General features: G+C 43.3%; 1 protein-coding gene across 3 annotated transcripts in view; it reads left to right on the top strand.

Moving 5' to 3' along the window:
• Positions 1-539: 539 nt before the first annotated feature.
• ZDHHC20 (zDHHC palmitoyltransferase 20) overlaps positions 540-25,286 on the top strand; it is a 47,998-nt gene continuing 23,251 nt past the window's right edge. Inside the window, exons 1-2 of one of the 3 annotated variants that reach the window (XM_075083439.1) lie at positions 540-1,047; positions 23,119-23,145. In XM_075083439.1, the coding sequence (XP_074939540.1) occupies positions 930-1,047; positions 23,119-23,145 (145 nt within the window). In that variant the 5' untranslated portion in view covers positions 540-929. Of the gene's footprint in view, positions 1,048-1,067; positions 1,151-23,118; positions 23,146-25,286 lie in introns of those variants that run through there. The other 2 variants (XM_075083449.1, XM_075083459.1) reach the window with 2 other exon arrangements.

Raw genomic sequence — 25,286 nt, 5'->3', positions numbered from 1 at the left:
CAGCCTCGGCCGGCCCCGCCGCCCCTCCCGCCGCCGCCAGGGGGCGCCGCAACCCCGCGGGAGCCGCCGCCACCGCCTCGCGATGGGGGGAAGCCTCCCCCCCCCCCCCCGCACAAGCGTCCTCTGATTTTGAAGAAAAATGGGGATTTTTGTCATGCCGCGGGCCGTTCCAACGCCGCGATCCCAGGCGATAGTAACGCTATCGTACGGCTAAAAATGTCAAGCGTTAAAAACGTCCGCGTTAAAGAGGATCAGCCCCGCAAAGCGGCGCCTGTGGCGATGCGCCTTTCCGGAAGGTCGTGGTGCTGCCTGCGGTTGTCGGGCATTAACTGAAGTTCAAACAGCAGCGCAGTAAGTTGTTATAAATAAATAAACATTGCTGCATACAACAAGCTATTTGAGCCCTGTACGTACACAGAGTTGATGAGCAGGAGCAGGCAAGGGCCCGGCAGGGCCCCGTTATAGTTGCCCGGAGCCGTCCAGCGCCTTTACGCCCAGAACGGCCGGCACCGGCCCGCCCGCCCGCCCTCCCGCTCAGCACCGCGAAAGAGCAACGCTGAGGTTTGAGGCCATTTTTTAGGGCTGGAGGAAGATCCAGCCCAGAAACAGCCCCGCCGGTGCAGGGTGAAACCTCTGTGACCGGCCGGTGCCGTGAGACGGAGGCCGGCTCCCCTCTCTCCTGCCCGGCGGAGGACGAAGGGCGGCGGAAGGCGGCTGGACGTTCAGGCGTTTGGGCGCCCGCGGGAAGGAGGCGGTGGCGGACGCCGGGGCCGCCCCTCTCCCGCCCACTGCGGCCCGCCCAGGGCCTGCCCGCACGCCCGCCCGGGACCGGCTCCGGCTCCGGCTCCGCAGCGGCGGCTGTAGCTGCAGCCGCCGCCGCCCGTTGCAGCGCCGGCGCCGATGCCTCCTGCGGCTGCCCGGCAGGGAAGATGGCGCCGTCCCACGTCCTCAAGTGTTGCCAGAAGGTGTTGGCCTGGGTGCCCGTGGCCTTCATCGCCCTGGTCGTGGCCTGGTCTTACTACGCCTACGTGGTGGAGCTGTGTGTGTGTGAGTAGACGGCGAGGGTTGCGGGAGCCGGGAACTGCCAGCCGGGCGGGGAGGACTCCTCACCACCCGCCTTCCCCGGGGCCACCTTCTTCCCGGCGCCCCGGTGAGGTCTCCTTTCCCTTCGCCCGCCTTAGGCTTTCCTTCGGGCGGGCGAGAGGAGACACCCCCCACCCGCAGGCGCTCCCGCCAGGGCCGGGTTTACCTGTTGTCCTCCTCCTCAGGCGCCCCCCTGGGGCCGCGGGCGCGGACGGCGGGAGCCCGTCCTCGGGCGTCTCAGGGCGGCGGGGTCCCGGTCCGGAGTCGCCTGTGGCGAAGCGAGGGACGGGGATGGGGGAGAGGAGGCCCAGGCGAGGTGTCCGGGGCGGTTCGTTTGGGGACAGGCCCCTCAGAGAGGCGGCGAGGGGCAGAGATCCCACGAGGGGCTGCCAGAGCCTTCGTGGGGTCTCTGCCCCTCGTGTCTCCCCGAGTGAGGTCTCCTCTTTATTTTTCTGTTGTTCATCTGTCTTCCTGATGTATCCATAACTCCCTGACTCCTTGACCACCTTATGGGTGCACTTATTCCCCCACCCCCTTCTAATTAAGAAGTCCTCTATCACTGAAGAATAATAAGGCTGAAAACATCCTGCTTAAACAGGCAGGGTAAAGGATTTAGGGCTTATGGGGTTTTGTCAGACCGCGTCAAGGCTTTCTGGACGAGGGTTCAGGGTTATGTAAATCTGACTTGCAGACAGTGTCGGTCAGGATTATATTTGCCCTTTTTCTGTCTTCAGGAGGAAATTTCAGTCCAGGAGGATGTGGGCTTTCTCTGGGCAGGGTAAACAGAGCAGCACAGTGATGCGCTGTATTTGCCAGACTTGGTAAAACTTGGAAGCAGTGTAGGAAAACTAAGGAATGCATTACCAAGCGTTTGGCATGTTTAAGTAAAGAATCTGAAATGAAAAAAAAAAAAGAAAAAAGAAGTACAACAAACTATTTTAAGCTACATATAGGTCTGCCTAGTGTTTGTAGCTCCTTGCACTTCTTGTTGTTTGTGTAAAATATGTGCTTCGATATCCCTAGCTAGAAATAAAAGGCTTGCATATACTTCATATCTGGGCAAACTTGTAAAGACATACTTCCATTAGAAATAATCGGCTACTTTATATTTTTTTCTGCAGGACTTAGGTTTTTGGGTAACTTTTCTGAATGCCCATGGTATTTCACAGCCTTTTGTGTTAGCTTTACATATGTGGATGAGCATAAACCACAGGCAAAAAGTTATTTGGACTTAAAGTAGTAGAACTATAGTTGTAAAATAACGCTTGTTGAGGTGTTACATGAAATGTTGACATGAGAGAGTTTCAAATATGTCAGCCTATCCAAACTTGTGAGATTGCTATGGTTTAGCAGTCTGTTTGTGTGATTAATTAGTACTGGTTTTCTGGGAAAATCGTGTGGTTATAGACTCACATTTTACAGGTGTGACATTAAGGTTGTCTGTACCTTTACAGTCTGACTGGTATGACAAAAGGCAGATTAGGGCTATGCATTTCTTCTCTTAAGTAAAGAACAAAAACCAGAGATGAAGAGACTTGCCCAGAGTAGCACAGGTGGTCTCTGGCTGAAATGGGAACAGAACCTCAACCTCCCAAATCAAGACACTCAGTCAAGACACTCTGTGTCTTGATCACAGAGTGGGCCAGGGCTGGGTGCTAGTGAATTATTTCACCTTCGCAGGCACAGAGAAGCTGCAGAGAGTCCTTCTGGGTTCATTAGGGTTTCCTTTGTGTGAAAATTATTGAAAAGGTTGGCTCCTGTTTGTGCGAGAACTTTCACATCTATAAATTTGGTTTCTAGGTGTCTGGCACTTTTTGCTCACAAATCAGCTTCATTCTTAACGTCTGAACATACAGACTAGTAAGAAAAAGCAGTTGTTTAATAAGGAAATTACTGATTTTTATTGGAGTCACTGAATTCTACAGTTGTTACCTGTCTAAATCATACCTGGTGACCAAGGATTTTATTTTCCTATGAGTTTTTTCTGTTGTGGGTTTTGGTTTTTGGGGGTTGTGTTTGGTTGGGTTTAACTTGCTGAATTTTGTTTACACTCTTGATGAAAGGTCAGCTCATTAATGGAGAGGAAAGGGGGTTTGTGTCTGGAGTTTTGGGTTGTTTTTTTTTTTCTTCATGTGCTTTTCTTTTACACTGCAGTTGAGTTCAAACTGGCATAGGGAGGATTTGTAGCAAAATACAGGATTTTCTGTTTCTCTTGGCAGGTATGTTTACTTTCTCCCACTTGTAGTTACATTTTCTCCCTTCTTATATTTTATTCTGGTTTGAGAACCACCGCACTGTGTACTATGAAGAAGAGCAAGGATGTGCCTTTAGCTCGCATCTAATGAATGAGGTGACTCTGGTCTCTGCAGATGTTCACATACAGTGGGTGCAGGAGCGGGGATTATGGCTTGTTGCACTTCTGTGGCTTTGGCAAAGGGCACAATATGCAGCTGATGTGTGCCTGGGTAAAGGTAAGACAGATGGAGGAAGGGAAGCTTTAGAAAAGAGGAAACACAGTAGAAAACTTCAAGTAAATGCTGAATGTAAAAGAGAAGTTGAAACCCCACAGACACCAGTGTTTTCTCAAAGGTTATTCTTAAACATTAGATAACTGTTAAAATGTAAAGCTAACACAGAAACAGGAAGAGAGAAAGCCTTCATTCCCCCAACTATTTCTTCCTATTTTTTTTCTTCATTCCTTGTAGTCCTTGCTCATGTATTAAAGGTTAAATATATGTATACAACTAGTAGATGAAGTGCGAAGCCAAGCTTAATGTAGTATCATCAAACATTCCTAATAATCAAAGGAGAAGATGGTAAAGTTGGGGCTGCTTCTTTCGTCACGTCATCGTTTTCATTTCGGTTTTGCTTCTCTGTACTGCTTGCCCCACCTTCCTCTGCTCACGTGTTGCTCAATGTCTTGCTTTTGGTGTCTGGACTCAGTCTTACTCTGTAATTCACTGCTAGTATGTATTTACTTGCTTATGCCTCTCCTATAACCCTAAATTATATTACTTATGTACTGGCTGTGAACACAGGAGGACTAGTATGGATAAGATGAAAGGAGATTCATGAGCTAGTGTATTGTTTTCCTCCCGTGGAAACTGCCAGCATCGTTGTATTTCTCTGAAGCACTGATGTTGTGTGCTGGTGAACAGTGGCTTATTTAGATCACTATTGCTATGTAGTTGTGATCTGTTAAGTAATTTAGCTATTCAGCTAATTGGAAAGATGAAAATAGCAGTTTCTCACCAAATGTGTAACTGAACACAAATGTGTAACTGAAGAAACTTTAAAAGACTGGAGGCAACATCTCATTCATATTTTTTTAATGTTTTGAGGTAGAAAAACATCAATAAACACTTTCTTACTAGATTAGTTCTTCTTTTCACATATAACTTGCCCAGAGCTCTGCTTGCAAGGAAGCACACCTAGAAATACATGAAGGATGTTGTAAAATAATTTTTCATTAGTTTAAAACCATTTCATATGTTCTTTCTTGTTATCAACACATGTTTTGCTTTTAACATTGCTTTTGTAAACAATGACTGTATTATGCTGTTAGTGAATTGAGCTGACTGTGTCTGCTTACCACATCCCTCAGAAGATTAGAAAGAGTGGAGCTCTTCTCCTGTGGTTTGTTTTCACTTACGCTGACTTTTACCTTATTACCTATCCCAAACATTTTTGTAGGCGATCAGCTGTAACACACACTGGCTAGAAGATGGTCAGAAGATACTGTTCTGACCCCGTGGTAGGAGTTGGTGGGTGAAGCCAGCTTGTTTCCTACTGGCAACCTTTTTGCTAAAACATTATCAGAATCTGGTAGTGTGGTCTGCACTGAGAAAAAGAGAAAGAAGTTAACTTTAGCTGAGCTGCTTGCAGATCATAACTAAGGTGTATTGTCTGGTTTTATTTTTACAACATAAAAAAATAATTTTAAATCCTTTCAGGTTTGGGTTTTACTTCAATAGCGAGAACTGTATGTTCTGAAAAGCATAGTGCTGGCTCTTCTCCTGGGCTGAGAGTTATAAGGACAATGGCTGGTTTTCTAGGTTTACTAGTCATGTAAATGTATGAGTGAGTGTTTTCATGCATCAAACTCTGCAAAGTATGGAAAAATGTGATTTTTGAAAGCTACAGGAGTAACTAGTTCTGTGTTCTTTTCATGGAATTTATTAAAGTTGGAAAAGACGTCTAAAATCAAGTGCAACCATCAACCCAACACCCCCATGCCTCATAAGCTGTGCTACATCTACACATTTTTTGAACACCTTCAGGAATAGTGACTCAACTACCTCTCTTGGCAGCCTGTTCCAATGCCTGACAACCCTTTTGGTGAAGAAATTTTTCCTAATATCCAATCTAAACCTCCCCTGACATGACTTGAGGCCATTTCCTCTTGCCCTATTGCTAGTGACCTGGGAGAAGAGACCAACACCCACCTCACTGCAGCCTCCTTTCGGGCAGTTGTAGAGAGCGATAAAGTCTCCCCTCAGCCTCCTTTTCTCCAGGCTATACACCCCCAGTTCCCCCAGCTGCTCCTCAGAAGACTTGTTCTCCAGACCCTTCACCAGCTTTGTTGCCCTTCTCTGGACATGCTCCGGCAACTCAATGTCCTTCTTGTACTGAGGGTCCCCAAACTGCACGCAGTATTGGAGGTGTGGCCTCACCAGTGCCAAGTAGAGGGGCACAATCACCTCCCTACTCCTGCTGGCCACACTATTCCTCATACGAGCCAGGATGCTGTTGGCCTTCTTGGCCGCCTGGGCACACTGCTGGCTCACGTTCAGCTGCCTGTCGACCAACAAACACCCCCAGGTCCTCTTCCACTGGGAGCTTTCCAGCCACTCTTCCTCAAGCCTGTAGTGTTGCATGGGGTTGCTGTGACCCAAGTGTTAAACCTTATACAGTTGGCCTCAGCCCATCGATACAGCCTGTCCAGATCCCTCTGCAGAACCCTTCTACCCTTAAGCAGATCAACACTCCTGCCCAACTTGGTGTCATCTGCAAACTTATTGAGAGTGCACTTGGTTCCCCCCACCCAGATCATTGATAAAAGACGTTAAACAGAACTGGCCCTAACGCTGAGCCCTGGGGAACGCCACTTGTGACCGGCCGTGAACTGGATTTAACTCCATTCACCTCAGTTCTTTGGGCTCAGCAGTCCAGACAGTTTTTTACCCAGTGAAGAGCATGCTTGTCCAAGCCATGAACAGCCAGTATCTCCAGGAGAATGCTGTGGGAGACAGTATCAAAGGCTTTACTAAAGTCCAGGTAGATAACGTCCACAGCCTTTCCCTCATCCTCTAGGCGGGTCACCCGGTCATAGGAGGAGATCAGGTTGGTCAGGCAGGACCTCCCTTTCATGAAGCCATGCTTTTTGGGCCTGATCCCTTGGTTGTCCTGCACATGCCTGGTGAGCGCACTCAAGATGAGCTGCTCCATAATCTTCCCTAGCACTGAGGTCATGCTGACATGCCTGTAGTTCCCCAGATCCTCCTTCCGGCCCTTCTTGTAAATGGGCGTCGCATTGGCAAGCCTCCAGTGATCCTGGACCTCTGCTGTTAACCAGGACTGCTGATAAGTGATGAAGAGTGGCTTGGCGAGCTCTTCCGCCAACTCCCTCAGTACCCTTGGGTGGATCACATCCAGCCCCATAGACTTGTGAGTGTCCGGGTAGAGCAGCAGGTCCTAAACTGCTTCCTCCTGGATTTTGGGGGCTCAATTCTGCTCCCCATCTCTGCCTTCCTGCTCAGGGGGCTGAATACTCTGGGGATAACTGGTCTGATTATTAAAGGCTGAGGTAAACAAGGCTTTAAGTACCTCAGCCGTTTCCTCATCCTTGGTGGCAATGTTCCTCCCCACATCCAATAAAGGATGGAGATTCTCCTTGGCTCTCTTTTTGTTGTTGAAGTATTTGTAAAAACATTTTTGTAATCCCTTACAACATTTGCCAGACTGAGTTCTAGCTGGGCTTTTGCCTTTCTAATTTTCTCTCTGCATGACCTAACAAGATCCCTGTACTCTTGAGTAGCCTGCCCTTTCTTTCAAACATGGTAAACTCTCCTTTTTTTCCTGAGTCCCAGCAAAAGCTCCCTGTTCAGCCAGGCCAGTCATCTTCCCTGCAGGTTCATCTTGTGGCACATGGGGAGGGCCTGCCTTTAAGACTTCTGTCTTGAAGAGTATCCAGCCTTCTCAGACTCTGTTGCCCTTCAGGACTGCCTCCCAAAGGAGTCTGTCAACCAGTGTCCTGAACAGGCCAAAGTCTGCCCTCTGAAGTCCACGGTAGTGGTTTTGCTGATTCCCCCTCCTTATTTCCCCAAGAATCAAGAACTCTCTCACCTCATGGGTGCTAAGCCCAAGATGGCCTCTGACCACCACATCTCCCACCAGTCGTTCTCTGTTTGTAAACAGGAGGTCAAGCGAGGCACCTCCCCTAGTTGGCTCACTTACCAGCTGTGTCAGTAATTTGTCTTCCACCCACTCCAGGAACCTCCTAGATTGTTTCTTCTCTGCTGTGTTGTATTTCCAGCAGACATCTGGTAAGTTGAAGTCCCCCACGAGAACAACTACTAGTGATTGTAAGACTTCAGCCAGCCACTTGTAGAACACTTCATCTACCTCTTCATCCCGGTTGGGCAGTCTATAACAGGCCCCCAGCAGGATATCTGCCTTGTTGGCCTTCCCCCTCATCCTTACCCATAAACATTCTACCCTGTCATCACCGTCATTAAGCTCTATACAATTGAAGCACTCCCTAACATACAGAGCCCCACCACCGCCTCTCCTTCCTTGCCTATCCCTTCTGAAGAGCTTGTAGCCATCCATTGCAGCACTCCAGTCATGAGAGTCAGCCCACCATGTTTCTGTGATGGTGACTGAGTCATAGCTATCCTGCTGCATAGTGGCTTCCAGCTCCTCCTGTTTGTTGTCCATGCTGCATCTACTTGCAGAAGGGTTTGCTTTTTTTAATAGTGTAATGTCTCACATTACACATCACAATCCGGGCAAATGAAGCAGTTTGTAATTTAAAATACATAACTTCATGTTAGTCGTACAAATTGAACTTGTTTCTCTTCCAAGGGACTGCCGTAGCTCTTGTCAGTAGGGAGATAGCTCTGGTTCCCCAAAAGCACAGTCCACGTGAGAAGCATGTGGTGATCTGTTGTAATGCTCCCATTTGAAGAGTCTGTTGCATAAACAGAGATAAGGTAGCTCCATCTGCCTCCTCCAGCAGAAATCTCTACTGAAAATGCTAATGCAGTAGCTATCAATCAAAGGCAAGGTGGTATTAACAGCAGTATGTCAGTAACTTCTGATTTGGAGCTACAGAAGAAGCTAAATTATAAGCACTAAAGTACAATGTTTGCATGTCAAGCATGCAAAAAGCATTGCCGTAGGAAAATAGGGTTACCTTTCAAGAAAAGGACAGCAAATTAAACAGTTAACTATATTTATATGCCTCATTAATCTCAAAATAAAGAAGTTGATCCGCTTTGGATGCACTTAGTTGTGTTTTGGTGTCTCAGCTCAAGCATGCATATTATCATCTTAAATAAGAACCTTTTCTGTTATAAATAAATAGAATTCCTGTTCAGGTGCTCAGACTGGATACAAATGTATTGGAAAGCTAGATGCTTGGCTTGAGTAGAAAAATCTCTACCTTCTTATATGGTACTTTGCACTGTATTGGTCATATTCGTTTATAACGATGGGTAGGCACATGCCCTTTATATGGCATGAAATCTGATCTCTTGGCAGTCCTCTAATGAAAAATGTTCCAAGAGCAACAGAACTAGTCAGCTTGGTTTCTTGGGGAGTTGTCTTGTGTCTGGTCTTCCTACCCTTCTGCCAGCAAGAGGACTCCATCTCTCTTTTCCCTCCCAGCCCTCTTTCTGCAGTGCCCTCCCCAACCCTCTCATCAGTTTTCCCCTGTATCTGCTAAACCTGACAACTCTGCAGCAGTCAGCACCTTTCCTTGATCCCTAGTTACCATTTGGTCAGAAAGAAGTGTGTTGCGGTGGCCAGTTTGGCGTTGTTTAGCTTGCCAGGGTCCAGGCAGAAAATGAGTACCTGTTTCCTAACAGGGAGCATGAGCTTGTCTCTTCTACCTGTACAAAAGCTTTGGTGAAACTTGCTGACATATACTTAGCATGAGACCTCCTCAGAGCTTCAAAGCTTGGCTGAAACCAGTCCATGGAGTAGGAGAGGGAAGGAACGGCAGGGAGCTGAGCATGGGTACCTGAGCCGAAGCAGGAACCCCGCTTATGGTGTTACTCTTTTTTTGTAGCCGTGATCACTCATTGCTGCAACACTTCCTGATTGCCTTTTAGATGTGGACTATAAAACTTGAAAAGGGCTTAGATAATATGAGTATTTAATGTTATGAAAAATAACTTCTCTCAAATCTTTCTACTCTCAGATTTTTCTGTGGTAACAACAGCAGAGGCTTTATGTGTGCCTTTAGAATTAGAACAGTGAACTAAAAAGTTACTTCCATTTTTAATCAGGAGTTTTATGTTACTTTATCACTTACTAGTCTCCCAGTTTTCCTACAAGATGCTATGGGTAAAAGGACCAGCATGTCAAGTGTATGTTTTCAGTAGACATTACTTTGAGGCCATTGACCCTCTGCCTACTGCACATTTTAGGTTCGCTGTCTATTGACATTTAAATAATTAAAACTTTCTTCTCTAGCAGCTCCTATTTTTATGAGTTAATGTAGATGTGCATGTGCTTTCCATAACCAAAGAATTTACAGTGTTAAAAAGATGGGTATCTGAGCTGAGTTCTCATTCACCTGCAGCAGGTGAAACACTTGGATGGCACTGTACCTGCTTTTACTTTTGAGTAAAAGCTTGAGACTTACTTGAGAGTGCCTGTGGTGGAAAAACGGGAGTAGAAGTCCTAGTTGCCTGTCTAAAATTGTGCCTGTTAATACTGAGGGTTCATGGGGTTAATTTTTCACCCGTTCAATACGTCAGTGTTTATCCAACTCTTATTGTTCAACAGTCTACTACAATGGTAAGAGTTTGTGCTGGTTTAACATGTACTTTCCACACAACTGTTTAAACTATAGGTTTCTGGGTTTCCTGAAACAGCTTTTATGGACTTTTCAACTCAGTCGTTAACTCCTCTGCACCCGGTGCATATTCTTCCTGTAACAGGACAAGAGTATCCATTTTTGTCTCATTAGTATGTACGGAATTTAATTCAAACATTTGAGAAGTAATCACAGGCTACTCTTCTGTGTCAGCTAAATCTCCACCAAGGTAAATCAGATGTAAAAGGGATAATGAGACCACAATAAATACATTTGCTCTTTTAGCCGCTTCCCCAGTATTACATCCTTCTGCTGTCACTTAATTGCTTCCTGTAGAATGTGCTTAACAACTCCTGTCCTGGGTCAAGAAAAAACCCAGACTTTTCCCCCTTTTCTGCTCCCTGTCCGTCTCCCCCCCCCATCTTCAGTGAAGTGCCTCCTACATAACCTTTGACTTTCTTCTCTTATCTGTGCTAAAAATTGAGTTCCTCCTCTGCAGCATTTCAAGCCTCTGCTTTTCCTTTTTTTCAAAAGACCAAATGGCTCATCCGTTCCTTATTCATGTTCCCTTTTGACTATTAAAATTGTCTTATGAGATTGTGGAAGAGAACCGGATCACAAGAACAGCATGCTTTGCCTTTGCAGTCTCTGCAGCACACACTCTGATGCTATATATGGTGCAGCATTGTCTTAAATGTGAAGCGTGGAACCATTTTAATTATATGATTTACAGAAAGATCAAGTGAGGGTTTTATGCAGGGTTTTTTTGTTTGTGGTATTTCAGTTGTGCATCCTGATGTGTGTTTGTCTCCAGAGCAGGGAATATCTTATGCATTCTGAAGGACTAAGCAGGGAGACAGCTCTTTTTTTTTTTTCCCTTGCCTTTTTTTAAAAAAAATTTTAGAGATGGAAGTAAGAATTCATCAATTAGACAAGCTGCTCCTGCAGAGAAAATGAAACAAAATTTAGATTAAATCTAAGTAACATTAAGAGGACAGCCATGATTTGTTTGAAGCAACCTAAACAGTTATTTTATAAGCTGGTTTGCAGTTGTCTGTGGTTGACTTAAAACTTACATTAGGTGCCTCAGCTACTGCCTTGTCATAGTGTGAATGCAGAGAACCTGTTATTGTACCATTCTTCTTGACAAGTAGTCATTGCTTTTAGGTTTGTCAAGTTTGGATTAAAAAAAAACAGAGAAGTGAAGTGTATTTCCACAATGCTGGGATTGATGGGACTTGCTGGCTTTCACGTCTATCAGTTTGGGACATGCAGATTTACCTGAATGTTGCAAAGGAGCGCAAAGCAGAGCAAAATTTGGTTTCTGTTCTGTCTTGAAAAATCCTATGTAACTAACATGCAGATCTTTTTTTATAGTATCTGGAAAAGGTTGCAAGTTTTGCATAGGATTTTTGTGGGATCTTGTGTGTGTATATTTTTATCAGTTTAATCTATTGCTCCTCAAGTTTCATGTGGGTTTTTAAAAATAATTTTATATATAAAAAAGCTTGAGTTCTGCCTGGTAATTGCATACAGAGATACTGCTTGCTGTGTTGTGGGTTAGATACCTGCTGAGATAAAGCTAAAGCAGGAACTGGTACAGAGGGTAGGCTTGAACTTTTTTAATAATTCATAACTTAGAAAAATTATTAATTTAGCCAAAGAGAAGCTTAAAGACCATTGAGCACTAGATTCAGTCATTTTCTCTCTTTTTGTGTGGCTTTTTTCTACTGACATTCTCAAACTTGCGAAGATCCTATGTTTCTCCCTTCTTCCCACACTTGCAGAGCCACTTGGGAAACCCTATTGCCAAGGAGCCATTAGGAGTGGAAAAAGGAATCTGTGAGCAGAAACGAATGTCTGGGAGAGCTGTTAGGCACATAGAGGGCATCAGGAGCTGTGCTGCCATGCCTCAGCTGCCTGGTTTTGTGGTAGTCTCCTTCAGTGTGACAGTGCTCTCTTTCATGCTGCACGGCTTCTCTGGAGTCTTTCAGACAAGTAGCTGCACCTCCTTATCCCATCCTGGTTTATGTTTCTGTGTGGCTTCTCAGGAGATAGCAAGTTTAAGGGTCTGGGTCACCTTGAATTTAGTTGTAGATGTTTAGAAGTAATTGCTTTCCTGATTTAACTGTCCATAACTCTGTGTGGTTCCTGACTTGTGTTAACCAGTGACAATAATTTCTCGTTCTTCACAAACATTATTTCCCACCAGCGTACCACTCTCCAGTATTTCACCTGCAAATGCAGATATTTGTGCAACTGTATTACAAAACACGATATCCTGGGAAGATGACAGCAAAAGTTAGTTCTCTTAGTAGGTGTCATGCATACATCAAACTCTACTCGTTTCTTGCTAGGCAGTTTGCCAGGCCTGCTGTGTTACATCCAGTGCTTTGCCATGGGAGCCTTAATGCATCTCTGACATGTAGTAGGCATGCTTTTTCTTCCCTTGGTGCACATTGCATTAGGATTTGTAGAACTTCAGCTGACCTTTGTACAGAGTCCTGCGTTAATGCTTTCCAAGAATAGGTGGTGAACTGTCAGCAGGCAGGTGAACTCTGAAGATTTTATTTATTTATTTATCAGAAGCAGTATTTACTGAGTGAGAGCTATATGGATGATAGGCTATGCTGTTTTGTATGCTTGCATCTCTGTTTACTCTGCAGTACTTTCTAAGTTTTAGTATAGGACTTCTGGAGTATCCAAAAATCCATGTGCAGTGGCTTGTGCAATCTTTGCGCTGTTACTTTTTTATGTGCCTAAGTGGTCTGGTAGCTAAATGAGACCTGGTGCAACAAAAACGTGTCCTTCTGATCCTGTCCTCTAGCTAAAGCTTTCTGGGTATTTTTGCCTCTGCAGCACCTGGTTCTTTTGTTATGTTCCTGGGGAGTCACTGGTTATTTCTTCCATTTTGCAAAGAAACTAGAGGAAGTAGCTTTAGCTGTAGTCAAGGTTTGTCCTGAGGTATTTCAGTCCAAGTAGGGTTTAATGGGTGACATCTTGTTTTGCAAGAAGAACAAGCGGGAAAGCTTCCAGCATCAAAAGATGGCAGCATTTGTTATCAACCGATCTGATAAGTCATATGTGGACAGAGTCCCTAAATCGCCATGAGAAGTCTTTGAACCTTTATTTATTCTGTAAATATTTTAATAATAAAAATAATAAAGTATTAAATATTTATTCATATTTACAAGTTAGGTATGTTGAAGGCATGAATTCCCCACCATTAAACTTTTCCACTATTAATAGACATGTTTTTAAATGACATGTTTTTCAAAACAAGGCTTCCTTAATGGGCTCTATTCAAAAGCTTGGCTTACTAACGTCTTGATGGGAGTTCGTGTAAATTACATCGCTGGCTGCTATGTCGTTATTGTGTTGCTGGCAGAAACTAGCTCTTCTCATCATAGGTAGTTCTGTATTTAATCTCAGGTGGCAAATACCAATTGAACCAGACCAGCGCTACAGAAAAGTTGAACTTGATTTGAGGAATCCAGTGACCTAATGCATGAGAGGAGGTCACCTTGCTGGGCAGTTTAATTTCTCCCATTACCTGATGAACTTGGCAGCAGCAAAATCCTTCTCTCAGAAAACAGAGTGCCTAATACTTTGTAATGAGATTTACAAGGAGATTTTTATCCACAGAGTTTTGGAAGGAGATTTTATCCTAGTATTTGAGGAAACACTTGTTGCAAACAGGGTCAGTAAGTAAGTAAGGAGACAACTGATTTTGGCAGAGTCCGAGGCCAAATGCAGAGAAGGGTACGTGATTAACAAAGTGGATCCCTACAGTCTGCTGATGGTTCTTGCCACTTGGCGATGGTTCATGTCTGCAGTCCACAGCAGCTGTGTCTGGAATTTTTGTTCCCCACGAAGTGACACCTCTGCTCTCCCGCCATCATACTTCACAGCTGCATGGAAAGACTGTTGCTCTATTTTCATCTGGCTAGAGTGGAAGTAAATGGATTTACTAGTAGCATCCTGAGCCATAAGACGCTAGCTTTGAGTGACCTTAATATTCAAGGCAGGTATCGACTGGCAGTTACAATGGTGAATTAGTGAAGAGTGTTCTTCTTTGAAAAGAAATGGTAACTCCTTAATTACCTGAAAAATTCTGTTACGAGCATGAATTGTATGTTGTTGTTGTTGTTGTTGTTGTTTTGGTTAGGTGGTGTTTTTTGTTTGTTTTGGTTTTTTTACTTTAAATATATTGATGGCTTCTAGTATTACCTGCAGAACACCTTATCTTGTACAGGGTGTATAAGACAACTCCGTACAACATGCAATACTAGCACTCTGTCAACACTAGCTGATTATCCTGTTTGTCTCTCCTATCTCTTGCAAGTGTCCTAGTAGTGTCTTAACTACAGAACCACTGGAGTTACTCCTAACACAAAAAGCCCTTTCATGTATTTAGATACTAGAGTATAGTGTTACTACAAACTTGATCTGGCCAGTCCGAGTGTAAATATCCCTCCTTCAAATGTAAATATAATTAATTAGTGGTGTGGATATAAGCTAGCTCTACTTGGATGCTTCTGAGTTTCCATGCCTTTCTGCCGATTCTGTTTTTTCCTATTCCCTGATGTGCCAGAGGGAGCAGAGCTCACTGACTCGTGCAAGTAAGAGCTCTCTTTGTCTTTCAGGAAGAAACGTGCTTTCTTTTGGCTGGATCTGATAGCTTAAAGGCAATATTGGAAACGACTTATGTGCAGCACTTCCAAACAACTGAGTGATAAAGCTGTTATTGTTACGATAAAGTAGAATTTTTGGGAAAGAACTGAATGAAGACAGTCCAATAATTCAAGTAAGCAGCTGAGGAAAGCATGCAGAAATAATGCTAGGGCTTAAAATCCATCAAAATGCAAATAGAATTAGCAGTGGCAATAGTGATTAAATAGCTGAACAACATCAAGTTACATAAGGATTCTTTGGGCACTTATGGTAAATTGAAAGTGAATAGTGCTTCTCAGGGAATAGGGCTTTTCAGGGACAGCAAACCTGGTACATTGCTGCAGCTGAATGCTAACTTCACGTGCAGAAAAAGCCTTTAGTCATTTGGACTGATATATCTCTTATTACATTATGGTTCTTAGTGCCATCTCAGGTGTGGGACTGTAAAGACCTGGTAAGGTGTCCTGCAAGTGTAATATTTGGTTTTGAAATAATTTAAAACGTGAGGCACCCTTGGTGAGGAAACCATGAGGGGACCTTTGGTATAACTTTTTGGAATATTTTGTAGAGGTAAGGAGCCGTCTGCAGGATTTTGTGGGTTCCAGAAGTCAGCTGCCTTCATAGCTGTGTTTTTGAACTGTGGAAGTGGTGGCACAGAATTCACTGTTCCCAGAATACGTGGCAGAAATCCTTTCAGTTGTCATAGTTTAATTCATCGCTAAATGTAACTTAGTACCCAAGGAGTATCTTGCATTGATTATGCTAATTTCTGCTGTAGCCCTGTTTGTATCTATGCACATACTGTCTGCACTGAGGCTGAAAAGACCTTGCCTAAATAAAAAACTCCTTTATTATTGTGATAAGGGAATGTTTTCTGGGCAGCAAGCCTCTGGCTGCTCTAAATTGTTATAGTGAAAGAATTATGTTAATATTGTTTTAACCATAAGACAAATCATAACAATGACTGGTAACAAATAACAGAAGAGGTCTGCAGTGCAGCTTGAATTGAATATTAATTCATTTTAGCTGTCCCTGTGATAATGCTTCTTTGAATCCTGTAGCAATGGGCATGGCGATCATGAACACAGAAAATCTGGTGGCTATAAACAACACAGCATCCCCCTTGCAGCAAGGTGTCTCTTCCTTGGCTTCATTTTCTTCCACCCTGCTCCTCCCACCCCAGATTTTCCCCCCTTCTCCCCCCATGCCCTGCAGTGCCTTTGAAAGCATCATTTTGTGATCACTTGAAGTCACAAAGTAGCTCACTCAAGTGATGTTGTTGTACACTGCGTGTGTGAGGAGTTTGAACTCAAGCGCATGTGCTTGTGGAAGTGGCTGCGCTGCTTTAAGGCATTGGTGGCCCTGGCAGGCTTTCTTTTCCCTCTCATGACTGACTGTGCGTAACCCAGGACATCGAGAGGCCATTCACTGTCATTCACCCTTCATCGCTGCAATTCCCTGCTGTTTGTGGTCACTCAAACTAGCCTTCATTAGTAGCTCAAACCTGACCTGAAGTGTCTGGGAAGGCAAGTGCTCGCTGTTGCTATGTTTGTCTGCCATAGGGGAACAGGTACATGGTGAAGACGGGTAACTTCATACACCCCTGCAGCAAGAGTTGTCCGCTGCAGGTTGTGCCTCCAAGACAAGCATTGTGTTAGACCTGGGCAATGGCACACCCATGCTGCAGAGCAGCCCCAGGCAGTGCTACTGCTGGGGCATGCAGTGTGGCAACGCGAGTTTCTTCATGCCGGTGCAGCATAACGGCCTGGGGAGCCACCTCTCCTGCCTCACCGTTCTATAAAACGTTACCTTCTGAATTGCCTAGCACTGTACTGGAGAGAAATGTGTCCTATTCCTGGAGATATGGAGTAAAAAAAATACATCAATGTAGTACTATATGAAGATAAAACAGTTATAGGTTCATATGGCTCAAATTTCTGCAGAGGACATTCATTCCAGCTGGTGGCAAGTCATGTGTGCAATTCCTGGGTCCCGTAGCCTTTTGTCAGGGACCTGGCAGCATCTTCCTGCGTTGGCTTTTGGCTACGTGATGCTGTCAACTCAGTCTTCTTGAGTCATTTGTCTAAAAACAACTCCCTGCTGCTTAGGGAGGAAAGCACCTAGTGGGTGCCTGGCAATCAGGAAATAAGAAATAGCTCAGTGTGAAAAGGTCACAGATTTATGGCATTTAGAGAACAGTTGAGAGGTGCTACGGTCTTCATGCTCTGGCACTGCCCTGTAACAGAAGTCAAAATGAGTGTTTGCTCAAGGAAATTCTCTCATTGTCTGTCCCACTTGTGTCAGTAAGTGATGTTTCTACCATCATCTTGTTAGTGATTAAGGTTTGCATTTGCAAATGGGAATTATGTTACCATAAATATAAGTTATACTTCCAATTAAATGCCATTCTCTGAACAAATGAAGAACTTGGGATAATGTCAGTGGTGCTTGTCTTTGCAGATAGGGGAGTGCCTCTGGGGAGTTTCTGTTGAGTTTCAGTACTGGTAACTTCTGGAAATATGTATATGTGTGTGTATGCCTATGTGTGTATATATATCTCTTAACCCTTTTCCTTAAAAACTGAGAAAAGTTAAGGCTGTACATCTGGTGAAGGAATGCAATTGCACATTTGTCACTCTTTCTTCCCACCCATGAGGAATGTCAGCCAAAATGTTAATGTTACTCTTGAGATTCGTCAAAAGGCTGTAATACCCGAAGTATGACTCCTGCGAGGAGCCATCGTGGGAGGGGACAGGGGGAAATAAACATAGCATATCAGTAACAAGATTAGTTCTTTTCTATACCTCTACATTAGTTGCAGTTGAATTTCTTGCTCTGCAAGGAGCATTATCTGGCTTTGATTGGAATATGCTTTTTAGGGGAGTAGGGAGATGTGGTGTGTGGGTTTTGTAGAGTGGTGGGGTTTCTTTCTTGCAAGGTTGAAGGCAAACGTGTTGTATTTTAGCATGCCTCTTGCAAGGTCTTGGCAGATCACTCCACCTCCTTGCCTCAGAATAGAGAGATCTGGGTTTTTTCGTATTATGCAGTGATTTGGAAGGTGCTTGAATGCTTCATAGCAATCCAGAAAGCCTCAAACTCAAAGCAAACCAGCTCCCTAAACATACTTGTTCTTCCAAGATGTTCTGGGGCATTTCCTTGAGGCAGCTTCAAAAATTGTCCAAAGCCGTCTGAAATTTGCACCTCTGTCAGTTCATACTCCAAGAAGAATGCTTCCAACAATTGACACTTCCCCCCCCAGTCTCATTTGTTACACAATAATGATGTCCCTCTGCCTGCAGGATTGTTTCCTGTGATTATCTATAGGCTTCCGCCTCTTTCATTCCTGTGACATAGGTGAGATGAAAGATAACTGACAGCAATGTAAGTAAGAGTATCTAGAAAGAGGTGATCTGCCAGGGGTGATGCTAGGAGTCTAAATCAAAACAAAGACAACTTTTCCCTCTGTTAAAGCCAAACCTGGAATTTCTGCTTGTCCTCTAGGCCGACCAAGTTAAAAACTACATTTGAAAACAGCCTAATAAAAGGCTGTATTCTGTATTTTGGAGGTAGTAGTCTGTAGAAAGTAAAACCACATACTTAGTTTTGTGTGCTTCATATTGCAGTGACCCCAAAGCGCTGGGAGGTCCAGTGTGTAAGCTGCTCAGTGGTGCAGGGCCGGCTAGCAAAGCATATCTGGCCTGTACATCCCTGGACAAGCTGCAGCAGCATGAAGTTCAGCATAGGCCCGTTTACATCTCTTCACAGGCAGGCTTTGCTGAGCTCCTTCCTTAGTCGGGACAATTTTGGAAACCCTGAGGTAGCCAAGGTAAAGCTCTGCATTGCAGTCAGACAGACAGGACTCGTTCACTTTGTTCGACTTGCTCAGTGCTGTAACGCTGACATATTGAATCCTTTGAAATTATGAGGCCATAGTGGAAACTCACTGTGCGCATAAATGCCTACTTCTGAGCTCTTTGCAATGAAGTGAACTGCAGCTTTCACTGTTGAGTCATATTTTTATCCTTCCCTAGCAATATCTTGCTAGAACTTCTTAAGTCTTCTTGAGAAAACAGAAATTTAATGTTAAGAAGCCAATCCTAAGAATATTTTTGCTCTTATTTTTCCTTCTGTCGCTGAGCAGTAGACTGATATGGGGATATATTTTAAAATCGTCAAAAGAACAGCTGTTTTACAATGCTTACATTTCTGAAATATGGACAGGTTTGTGATGACTGCAGTGCTGAAGACACTAACTTGTGCTGATGCATCTAATCTAGTGTATAGTACTGTTGCACCCTGAGGTTAGCATACAAATCATATGCAGTGCTTATTTTCTTTAAAAAAAAAAAAAAAGGGCAAAAAGGCAGCCCTGCTTTTTCCCCCATCCCACCCCCCAAACAAGAAACTGTGTTTTAGAAATTTTTAAAGTTAAAATGATATTAATTTAGTGGAAGGTGATGGCAGTGTCTCTAAGTAGAGGCAGTAGAAGAAAAAAGCAATAGAAAGCTAAGCTTGTAACTTAAACTACAGGCCAGGGATGGTGGGCCACAATGGTAATGTCTTGTTCTGTGGGTGTTTTTACCTGAACCAAAGTTCAAAAGCTAGAATTGACTTCTTTATGATATAAAGGTGCTTGTTACACTGCCAGCCTAGCAAATACTTACAGGTCTGTTCTATTTAAAGGTTAAATATTAATTTATTTAAAGGAAGGCTTTGATTTGTAGTATAAAGATCTGTTCATTTGCCCTTTGCTTAGTGAATTTGGACAAGTAGTAGGACTGTTGTTCGTTTAATCTATCTGACGATGGGAATAACAATAGTGAAAGAGATAGAAGAGGAAACACATAATTTGCACAAACTTCTGAGGCAGAAGAGAACTAGCCATCTTTTATATTTCATTTGAGGATCATAAGACAGGATGAAAATCAGAAGTGTTTCAGCATTGGCTTTTACCTCAAACTGCAGGAGTTTGCCAAACTAAAATTGTTCTGCACATCTAACTGCATTCTGACCTAAGGGACCTAGGTATGAAAGATAAAATTATCTTCCTGGTGCTGTGAAGCTTTAATTAATTTTTATGAAGTTTATTTAGGAATCTTTTCGATGAAGTCTCACAGGTAATATAATCTTAAGCTGCTTTTCTGTGTGTAAAGACTGTTTATTATTTTGAGTCTTCAAACATCAAATTTGGCTCACAATTTTGTTTTGTACAGAGAGCAGAAATGATGCTACAGATTCTGGGGAACTTTAACCAGAATTACATACAAAAATCTCCTGTAGTTCTATAGATAATTACGCTTTCCCATCTTGTTAGAGGCTAATTAAGAACTTTTTTATATTTCTTGTCTAGGGAAATAAGTATTTGACACTGTTTGACACCATTTCCCACAGCATTCTCCTGGAGATACTGGCTGTCCATGGCTTGGACAAGCATGCTCTTCACTGGGTAAAAAGCTGTCTGGACTGCTGAGCCCAAAGAACTGAGGTGAATGGAGTTAAATCCAGTTCACGGCCGGTCACAAGTGGCGTTCCCCAGGGCTCAGTGTTAGGGCCAGTTCTGTTTAACGTCTTTTATCAATGATCTGGGTGGGGGGAACCAAGTGCACTCTCAATAAGTTTGCAGATGACACCAAGTTGGGCAGGAGTGTTGATCTGCTTAAGGGTAGAAGGGTTCTGCAGAGGGATCTGGACAGGCTGTATCGATGGGCTGAGGCCAACTGTATAAGGTTTAACACTTGGGTCACAGCAACCCCATGCAGCACTACAGGCTTGAGGAAGAGTGGCTGGAAAGCTCCCAGTGGAAGAGGACCTGGGGGTGTTTGTTGGTTGACAGGCAGCTGAACGTGAGCCAGCAGTGTGCCCAGGCGGCCAAGAAGGCCAACAGCATCCTGGCTCTTATGAGGAATAGTGTGGCCAGCAGGAGTAGGGAGGTGATTGTGCCCCTCTACTTGGCACTGGTGAGGCCACACCTCCAATACTGCGTGCAGTTTGGGGACCCTCAGTACAAGAAGGACATTGAGTTGCCGGAGCATGTCCAGAGAAGGGCAACAAAGCTGGTGAAGGGTCTGGAGAACAAGTCTTCCGAGGAGCAGCTGGGGGAACTGGGGGTGTATAGCCTGGAGAAAAGGAGGCTGAGGGGAGACTTTATCGCTCTCTACAACTGCCCGAAAGGAGGCTGCAGTGAGGTGGGTGTTGGTCTCTTCTCCCAGGTCACTAGCAATAGGGCAAGAGGAAATGGCCTCAAGTCATGTCAGGGGAGGTTTAGATTGGATATTAGGAAAAATTTCTTCACCAAAAGGGTTGTCAGGCATTGGAACAGGCTGCCAAGAGAGGTGGTTGAGTCACTATTCCTGGAGGTATTTAAAAGACTTTTGGATGTGGTGCTTAGGGACATGGTTTATTGATGGACTTGGCAGTGCTAGGATAACAGTTGGATTTGTTTTTAAAGGTCTTTTCCAGCCAAAATGATTCTAAGATTCTGTGTTTGTCCAGCTGTGTGCAAAAGGTGTTTACTTAAGATATATGAGAAACCAAAGACAAAGCTTAATCTAAAGTGCTTTTAGTATTTTTTTGAAGTTGAGCAAACAACCCTACTCAGCAAGCTTGTTTTAATTTTCACCTTTTAATTATTTTATCTTTTCCTTGTATTGTTGAAAAAGTTTTAACTGGAGAAATAATGTAGTAGTAAAACTTAAAGCAAAAACACTCATAGGATTTACTTTAAAAATATTGAGACTCCTGTAGCATGCAATGAAGTAGTACTGAGACTGTATCATGACACGACTGGGCCTGTTCTTATATTTACATGTGTACTTTGCAGGTAATTGTGTGCTTCAGGGCTGGTTTTGTGTGTGGATTGTGTCCCTGTTTCAGACAGAAAGGTGGGAGGAGGATGTGCAAGTATGCATAAAAAATATGAAATTAAGCTATTGTTTAGGATTTACTTCCTTTAGTTTAAAGCCAACCTTGTTCTATTCTAAATGGTAATTTCTTCCCTCTTTAGGTGGAAGGAACCAGAACCTCTTCCATTAACTCTGCAGGGGCTTCCGTGGATGGATAGACAGTGCTGAGTGAATATTTTCAGGAAGTTGGAGGGGGGGAAGGCAGGTGGGGAGGAACACCAAACAAAAAACACATACCTGAACAAAAAGAGGTCATCTGTACATTGAGATATCACCTCATTATGTCTCTTGTTGACTGTAAAGAGGCATGGTTGCGTAATACAGTTGCAGCCCTTTTACTATAGATATCTGCAGTTAAGTGAGACACATGCCTCCTCTGTGACCAAAGTAACCCTTCAGAAGGAAGTCTGCAATGCATACTAAAGCCTGGCAGATTTAAGACTCTAGTGTTCATCAGGAAGAAGCTCTTTTGAGCTGGCACACACATTTATGACTCTAGAAATGCCAGAGCTGAGAGAGAGGAGACTGTGTGGAGTGAGGTGAACTGCAGTAGGCAGGGTGTGTTCTGTTAACCTTTTGCTCATGCTGATGACCAGAAGCTTAAATTTGCTGTATAAGATAAAGAGGCGGGAGAATATCCTTCCCTCATTGAATTTCAGGAATTCAGTGTCTAAGGAAGAAATCCAGCAAGTGGAATAATACAAACAAAGCCACCCACTAGGTACAGCAGCTGTCTGTTCAGCGTCTTACCTGAACTGATGAATGAAGTGTGAAGGTTTTGGAGAAGCCCAAGGGCAGGAGGATGTACTAGTCAGGCAGTACACAAGGTAGATTTGAACAGTAGAATTTGCTGTTGGGATAAAAGGAGATGAGGATGTAGGAGAGAAGGAAGTGGAAAGGTTTTAACTATGCCTGAAGCATTCAGGTCAGGGAAGAAAAGTAAAAACATAGCATGTGATGGGAAGAGAGAAGTGGTAGGAAAAAACTGAGAGAGGGAAGTAGGTTACGTCACACAGTTTCACAGGGACCTCTGTAAGAACTTCTATTTCATTTTCTGCTTTCCAATGGTACACCTGTTGACCTAGTTGTTGTCATGCCTCAGAAGACTTTGCTAGGTGCATATCTGAAGAGGAACATGCATAAATTATGATATAATTATTGTCTGTGAAAAGGAGTGTGCTTGCTTGGTTTGTGCAGGGAACTGGAACTCTTCAGCTCTTCCACTGACTCACCAAGCCTCAGGGGCTGGCAGGAGGAATACTAACTCCTGTTTTAGCCCAGAGTGGGGTAGGGAGGCTCTACTAACACCTGAAGTATGTTTTGGAACAAATCAGCTATCTCATATCTCACTTCTAGCCAAACGTGATTCAATACCGATTTACTTACCATATATCGTTTTTTCTTCTTTTCCAGTTACTATTTCTTCAACTGCAGAAAAAGGTAATTTTTTTTTTTTGAAGATGTGAATAGTTTTGTTGCACACGAGTCTTATGGGACATAGAATTTAAATGTACTCCTTTATGTTTAAGCTCTGTATAGTGAGTAGATCAGTGCTAAGAAACAAGGTAAATATTGTGAGGTTGAGTCTGTTTAGCTTCTAGTACCACAAGCTTGGGATGATGACAAGACCTGTGAGCAATGCTACTATGATTTAGGTTTGCAAGTATTTTTAAATGGGTACCTTCTAAGAACAGGAAAAGGAGAGGAGAGAATGAACAGCAGCAGATCCACAAGTCCATTTTCTGTTTATTCCTGAACATACCCTGTGACCTGAACAACTCCTGGAAGAGGAAGAATTGTTGCTCTACTGCTTGCTATTTTCCAAACAGCTTACCCGATCCTTCAGAACTCCATTCTTTCGGGCTGGTTAGAACTGTGCAAAACAACCATTTCAAAGGCGGCTGCACATTAAGGCCTTGATCACTTAAGTCTTGGTATTGGCTTTGGCAAGTATATGCCATGGTGGGTAGTACTTACAGAGATACAAACTGACCAGAAAAATGCCAGCATTCTTGCTCTGCCACTTCTTTTAACTGTGAAGAAAAACTAGTCTAAGAATGATTCAATTCTAGAAGTTCAAAATACAGTTTTTTTTAAATAAAACTCCTTCCACCCCCACCCCATAGAAATACAAATGATTGATGGGATATTTGTTTCAGAGTTATCTCAGTTTACAGGGGGACATGTTAGATTAAGCATAGATTTGCATTTTTACTATCCACACAGGGCTGTCTTCAGAGTGTAAGACCCTGGGTGAGAGGCTCTCTTAAATATTTTTGCAAAACAGCATAGGATTTGGAGCTAATCTAGCAGTTTTCTTCCTGGTGGGGAACATCCGGGAGAACACTGTGAAAGCAAGAAACCTTGATGCATTCCATCTTCTTTCATCTTCTAATGAAGCGGTGAAAGGGTGGGAAAACTTCCAAAACAAACTCTTAAGCTGTTCAGAATGGGAGCTGTGTCTTACCCTGGTTTTTTACATCACATTGCATAGCTGGGCTTCACCTAGACTTCACAAAATTCTGCAGATTGCTGTTGTACTTTATTGTTGACCTGTATATGAGTAAGTTTTACTTCCTGGTTTCTTCTGAAAAGGCAAGATCCATGTGTCAGTTCAGGAAGCCTGGCAGAGCAATGATGTTGGAGTTGCATAGGCAGATCACTGACTTTAATACAAATGTGGTGCCTGTCTGACTGAAGCAGGTGCAAATCTGTCAGAGAAGAAAAATTAATTGAGACTGACAGTATAGTTGGAACCTGGCTATTAGGCTTTTAATAGCTGTCACCTGCACACTTTTTGCACCTTCAATTCTAAACCATGTCACAGGCACCCTGCATGCATGAATTTCTTTACCATGGAGGTTGTTCTTAAAATGATATGTGAAGTCTTTTTTTCATTTGAAACTGAAGATGTTGTAAGTTTTATAAAGTTCTTACAAGCTAATTCGCAATAGCCAGGAAATAACATCAGAAGAGTCACAAGGCCAAAGTACCAGTAATGTTGCTATGTAAATCAATAACGTACATCTTAGTAAATATATTTTGCTCCATATTTCAGTGTACTGTGTCCAAATCCTTTTACTCCAGTACTTAATTACAACTTTTGATTAAATTAGTGGTGATTTCTTCACCCCATTAAGGCTAATTGTTTCTTTGTGATTTCATATTCTTGTGTAGATTTATATCCATTAGGATAGGGGAATAAAGTCAACTCTGAACCTCTCTTAATGATATAATATACTTCTGTTATATATTATTACCTCTTTGTAACCTGTCTTGGAAGTAGTGTTAAGAATAATTCAGAAAATGATGTTAAGGACAAATCTTAGGAGAGCTTAGCATATTTTAGGAGGATACTAAAAGCATGTCTTAAGACATTGTCCTCCGGAGGGCATAAATTATGGTCTAATATGCATCAGTGACTTTAAAGAGAAGTGACTTCACTTGATCACAGCATGGCACCAAGAATTCCGGATTTCCTTAGTTTAGCTGGGACTTCCTCATGACTCTGAGTCTGGCTAAATTGGCAGATATTGGGGTTTAAGGTTTTTGTCATATTTTCCATCTAGCTCATAATTACA

Source organism: Phalacrocorax aristotelis, chromosome 1 (assembly GCF_949628215.1).
Source record: "Phalacrocorax aristotelis chromosome 1, bGulAri2.1, whole genome shotgun sequence".
Lineage (NCBI taxonomy): Eukaryota > Metazoa > Chordata > Aves > Suliformes > Phalacrocoracidae > Phalacrocorax > Phalacrocorax aristotelis.
Note: the sequence above shows the minus strand (reverse complement) of the source record. Positions and strands in the feature narration are given on the sequence as shown.